Raw genomic sequence first — 6,112 nt, 5'->3', positions numbered from 1 at the left:
AGGTTAGATAGCACAGTGTCCAAGGACGGGCCGGAAGTATATAGAATGGTGTCGTCTGCGTAGAGGTGGATCAGGGAATCGCCAGCAGCATGAGAAACATCATTGATATATACAGAGAAAAGAGTCGGCCCGAGAATTGAACCCTGTGGCACCCCCATAGAGACTGCCAGAGGACCGGACAGCATGCCCTCCGATTTGACACACTGAACTCTGTCTGCAAAGTAATTGGTGAACCAGGCAAGGCAGTCATCCGAAAAACCGAGGCTACTGAGTCTGCCGATAAGAATACGGTGCTTGACAGAGTCGAAAGCCTTGGCAAGGTCTATGAAGACGGCTGCACAGTACTGTCTTTTATCGATGGCGGTTATGATATCGTTTAGTACCTTGAGCGTGGCTGAGGTACACCCGTGACCGGCTCGGAAACCAGATTGCACAGCGGAGAAGGTACGGTGGGATTCAAGATGGTCAGTGACCTGTTTGTTGACTTGGCTTTCGAAGACCTTAGATAGGCAGGGCAGGATGGATATAGGTCTGTAACAGTTTGGGTCCAGGGTGTCGCCCCCTTTGAAGAGGGGGATGACTGCGGCAGCTTTCCAATCCTTGGGGATCTCAGACGATATGAAAGAGATGTTGAACAGGCTGGTAATAGGGGTTGCCTACGTAGATATTTTATGTTATTTTAATGGACAAAAAATGTGCTCTTCTTTCAAAAACAAGGACATTCCTAAGTGACTCCAATCTTTTGAATGGTAGTGTATTTTAAATATATATTTACAAAAAAATATATGGGGATTGGAAATGATGCAGACAATTAGAATTGCATACACCCCCGCAAAAAAAAAGTTGCCAAGATGTATCACCATCTTTAGATAATCCCTGTTCTGTTCAGCAGAAAGAGTTGTGGGTTCTACATAGGTTTTCTCCTCTTTCTCAGCGTTTTCTTCAACATACTTGTCGGACAGAGGTTCAGACCCTCCAGTCCTTTTTTTTTCTGTGTCGTCCTCAATTTCACTAAAAGCGGTAATTTCATTTGTCATGTGAATGATTTTGTCTTGATCCTGTGTGTTATCTCCAATTGCCGCTGATGTTGGTGGACACTCTGTCAAACTAAAAGGATCAGTTGTCACAGGTTCCACATAATTGTCTAAGACTTGTGTTGCAGTCTCTTCCCATAAGTCCTAATGGTTCTGTCAAGTCCTCCAAAATCATCATCAGGTACTTCACTTTCCACAGAAAACTTCTGATTTTCATTTTTTTCTGTCATCCAATTGGATTCATTACTCTCATCCTCAATTGTTTGTGTTTCTGATTTTTCAGTTCTCCATACACGTTTATCCATTTTACAGGAGTATATCACTTATTTTCTCATGGTGTGCTTTCTGAAATATTTGGTAGACTACATAGTTTATTATGATTTTTGTCCTGATTTTATTCTCATAAATTGTGCAGATGTACAGTACCAGTCAAACGTTTGGACACACCTACTCATTCAAGGGTTTTCTTTATTTTTCAAACTTTTTTCTACATTGTGGAATAACAGTGAAGACATCAAAACTATGAAATAACACATATGGAATCATGTAGTAACCAAAAAAGTGTTAAACAAATCAAAATATATTTTATATGTAACCCGATTTAGGAAACTAGGCGTATGTTGCAAGTCACGGCTTCACAGGATAGCTGTTTGAATGTAAAAACTTTTTTTTTTATCAAAATGCGTTTTTTGACCGAAATGCCTTCTCGAACATATGAACTTTCATGTGCCTTAATATCAAACTTGTATGACATCTGTAAATACTAATAAAATTGTTTAATTACGAGCCTAGTTGGTTTAGCCACAGAAAAAGGGAGCAACCTTCCTTTCCGGGCTGGACATGCCGAGAGATGAGTTTGGATTGGTCTGCCATATAGCCCGCATCTGTCTATTGCAGCTGGTGAGTATGTTTAGGTAATCATGTCGAACGCAGCTTTAAAACAAAAAGTATTGCGTAGTAAAGCTGCATAAACCTAATGGCAAGTTAAAGTGTACTGTTAGCTAGCTAATGTTGGCAGGCTGGCTCGCTAGCTAACGTTATGTGTATGCTCTCCACTTTTTGGAGGACCGAGTTTTGAAATCAGTGGAATTGATATGGTAGCTAAGGATATGGAGAAAAAACACCACTAGTCTGGATTACATTGTCAAACTAAGGCAACCATGCATGGCATCAGACAGGAAACGCTTCCAAACATGATGCATACTGGTAAGATTTTCAGATATTACACATTTTTAATTTTGACAGAAAGTGGTTAAATTTCAAGTGTACTGTTAGCCAGCTAATGTTAAGTGTATGATCGTATTCTTTGTATCTCAGACACATTTACTTGACTAGTTGTACCCATAGATCTTGGTTGTTTAGCTACCTGCAGATTCATGCAGGGTAGTAAGGTCATGAGTTGTGATTATGGTAAATTTTTTAGCTAGCTAGCTATATGTCTTAACAAAAGACTCCACTCTAATTTTGACAAAGTATTTTCATTTCAAGTTAGCGTTAGTGTGCTGTTAGCTAATATTTCATGGACACTCTACGATAAAGGCCTGATTGATGGAGTGCTGCAGAGATGGTTGGCCTTCTGGAAGGTTCTCCCATCTCCATAGAGGAACTCTGTCAGGGTTCTTGGTCACCTCCCTGACCAAGGCCCTTCTCCCCCGATTGCTCAGTTTGGCTGGGCGGCCAGCTCTAGGAAGAGTCTTGGTGGTTCCAAACTTCCTCCATTTAAGAATGATGGAGGCCACTGTGTTCTTGGGGACCTTCAATGCTTCAGAAATGATTTGTTACCCTTCCCCAGATCTATGCCTCGAAACAATCCTGTCTCGGATCTCTACGTACAATTCCTTTGACCTCATGGCTTGGTTTTTGCTCTGACATGTACCGTCAACTGTGGGACCTTATTTATATAGACAGGTGTGTGCCTTTCCAAATGACGTCCAAACAATTACAATGGAGTTGTAGAAACATATCAAGTATGATCAATGGAAACAGGATGCACCTGAGCTCAATTTTCGAGTCTCATAACTAAGGGTCTAACTCACTTATTTCTGTTATTTATTTTTTATAAATTGGCACAATTTTTTTTTACCTGTTTTTTTCTTTGTCATTATGGAGTATTGTGTGTAGATTGATGAATTATTTATTTATTTAATCAATTTTAGAATTCGTCTGTAAGGTAACATAATGTGGAAAAAGCGAAGGGATCTGAATACTTTCCGAATGCACCGTAGGTGTGTTTGCACACAGAAAGCTAAGTTAAGATACCCAAACTTCCTTCACTGCTCCCTCAACATCTTTGCCTTGCACCCTAGACATGTCAAGAACTTAACCGGTTTGGCAGCATACTATATTAATACCCTATTCTGTACCTGTCTAGGCACAAGCCAAAACGTATGTCAGTGTGTGGTCTATTAAGACATGTTGCCACGAGATTGAGAAAATTAAGACAAAGCTTAAATTGCAACTCATATCCAGGTCAAGTGAGTTTTTTCATTTTCGTTCTGTAGCTATAGGCGCGGTGCTGTACTGCTTTCCCCTCACCTGGGGGTAGAATAAACTGCCCTGGATGCTGCTGCATGCTGGTGTCATGATACTGGCTCTGGTCTGCTCTGTCCTGGGGCTCTGTGCTGTGTTTGACTTCCACAACTCCAAAGACATTCCCAACCTCTATTCCTTGGATTGTTATTTGCACTAAAGCATTCTTCAGCAGCCAAAGCACAAATTAAAATGGCATTATCATAAAACAACTGTGAATTCATATTTGGCCATATTATGACCTACTTGTGTTATGCCTTACTTGGCATGCCTGGTGATTGTTAGAATTGTTATGCCATTTTCTATGGCTGTGAGAGGCTGAAATAATGTTTGTTTTGTTTTCAGTGGGTGGTGGCCCTTGTTGGTTTCCTCCTGCCCTGCTCACCCATGTCCTTCCACAAGCTGCTAAAATGTGCCCATGTGTGGATGGGAGACAGCATACTGATACTCAGAATCGGGTCCTACATCTCAGGGATCAACCAGAAACTCTTCTTAGCATTGTAAGAGACATTGTTCACTAGGTAAGCCCATATTCTTATGGCGTCTCAGATTGCGCTGATCTAGGATCAGGTCCCCCTGTCCATGCAATATTATAAATTGTGATGTAAAAGGCAAAACTGATCCTACTCTGAGACTATGAATATGAGCCTGATTAGGTTAATTTCATATTTTGTGTTAAAGGACTTGGAGGAAACAATGTACTGTATACAAATATTTCCATAATGTACAGACAAAAAATTATATTTATTTTAGCTTTATTTAACTAGGCAAGTCAGTTAAGAACAAATTCTTATTGTCAATGCCTGTTCAGGGGCAGAACGACAGATTTGTACCTTGTCAGCTCAGGGATTTGAACTTGCAACCTTTACTAGTCCAACGCTCTAACCACTAGGCTACGCTGCCGCCCCGATATCTAGCTGTGTTGACAATATTACAAAAATATTCAAAGTGTAAAACTTCAGAATAACTTCTTCAGAAAATGAACTACAAATGGGACACAGCCATATGCCAACCTGCCACCTGAGGCATTGGTCGCCAACTCGTTAGGAGTCTTGATTGTAGCCTTTGGATTGGCCGTTCTGAAGATGTTCTCCAATCAGAAATGGAAGCGACCAGAGCCTACAAGTGAGGACATGAGCTACAGGGTGAGTGCAACAAACCTGATGTCATGTTGCCAAGTCGGATGTCCTGACCAATATATATGATGTGTAATAGACAAATCATATTTTTCCAACAATGCATGCGGATAAAGCTGTAACATATTTAATGCTGTTTATATGTACAGTACTGTATTGAAAGACTTGTGAACCAACCCTACTTCCTCTCCAACAGATTCGTTATTTGAATGACATTTTAGAAGCTACGTTATATCCCTATTCTACATACATACTGGGTGAACATTTATTCACTGATGTATTCAACTCCTTTATGTAATCTTTTAAAACATACTTCAATGTTTCCACATGCAGTCACTGCTTCAAGACAACAGCTGATAGAGAAAAGAGAGGAGGCTTCAAACCTGCTCTCAGCTGCTAATCGTACTCCGCAAGCTATCCATCACTGTTATCTGCTCTTGCTGGATTCCAATGTTCCCTTAATCAAATGATGAGACGTTGAATGTACTAGCCACTGCCAGGACAGTATTGTAAGCAATAATATATGTCCCAACCAGATTTGCATATTTACAAAAGAGTGGATTTGACATTGCTGCCTTGTTTTTCTATGAATAAAACAAATAAATGAATATTATGTACCCAAAGAAATGACTGATTCTGCATTTCTTTGTGACTGCCATTGCTGTTGGGCATGGCATTTAGGCTAGTCTCATCATTAAAGCTAGTCTGGGATTTGAGAATCTGTTCAATTATTTATATTGACCATTCAATATGTGGCCATGCAAACGATCAATATATTGTGTTCTTTTGTGGTAATGAAAACTACATCTGCTGTGGGCCTATTCAAGAAATACACATTTAACATGATGGCTATATCATTTGCACATGGTGGCAGCAGTTTATCAAGGATCAGTACAAAGAGTAACTGTCAGATGCTGTCGCGGACTAAATGGCATGCATGGGTAGGTACAGTAGGGCACAATGGTCAAAATATGTGCGTCTTTGTTTTCTGCCAAGCATTGACTCATGATAAAGGTGCGATTTTTTGGTTCTGGGTGCCAATTTGTACCAATGTGTCACAAAATCAGAGTTGTTGAGCTGCATTTTGCTGTCCTTCTGCGATGCTGTCGTCCCAGTGTCGCTCCAAATATCCAGGAATTACGGCTATTCCACTTCCAGCGCTCACTGCTCAGGCCATCGGTGAGGTCATTTCAGCAGTGGGCGTAACTGGGCAGATCCACAAGGCATAACTTTGTCGGAAGCGGCATTGAAATTGCAAGGGGGAGTGAAAGTTTAGAAACCATCCGAAAGTCACGTAGCAATCCAAATCCTTGGGGAGTAAAAATATACATTCGTGACTTGGGCATCATATCAGGCAGCCATATATAGTCTTCAACAGGATCAAGATCATTTTTTGATAATCGTCTGTGGTGA

General features: G+C 40.6%; 1 protein-coding gene across 4 annotated transcripts in view; it reads left to right on the top strand.

Annotated features, from left to right (window-relative positions):
- Window positions 1–2,000: 2,000 nt before the first annotated feature.
- The window catches only part of loxl2b (lysyl oxidase-like 2b), an 80,473-nt gene continuing 76,361 nt past the window's right edge, over window positions 2,001–6,112 (top strand). For 2 of the 4 annotated variants that reach the window (XM_036980061.1, XM_036980060.1), the window contains exon 1: window positions 2,001–2,240. In XM_036980061.1, the coding sequence (XP_036835956.1) occupies window positions 2,195–2,240 (46 nt within the window). In that variant the 5' untranslated portion in view covers window positions 2,001–2,194. Of the gene's footprint in view, window positions 2,241–5,924; window positions 6,109–6,112 lie in introns of those variants that run through there. The other 2 variants (XM_021606387.2, XM_021606388.2) reach the window with 2 other exon arrangements.

This window comes from Oncorhynchus mykiss, chromosome 6, assembly GCF_013265735.2.
Source record: "Oncorhynchus mykiss isolate Arlee chromosome 6, USDA_OmykA_1.1, whole genome shotgun sequence".
In the NCBI taxonomy this organism is placed as follows: domain Eukaryota; kingdom Metazoa; phylum Chordata; class Actinopteri; order Salmoniformes; family Salmonidae; genus Oncorhynchus; species Oncorhynchus mykiss.
This window is presented reverse-complemented; position numbering and strand designations above follow the sequence as displayed.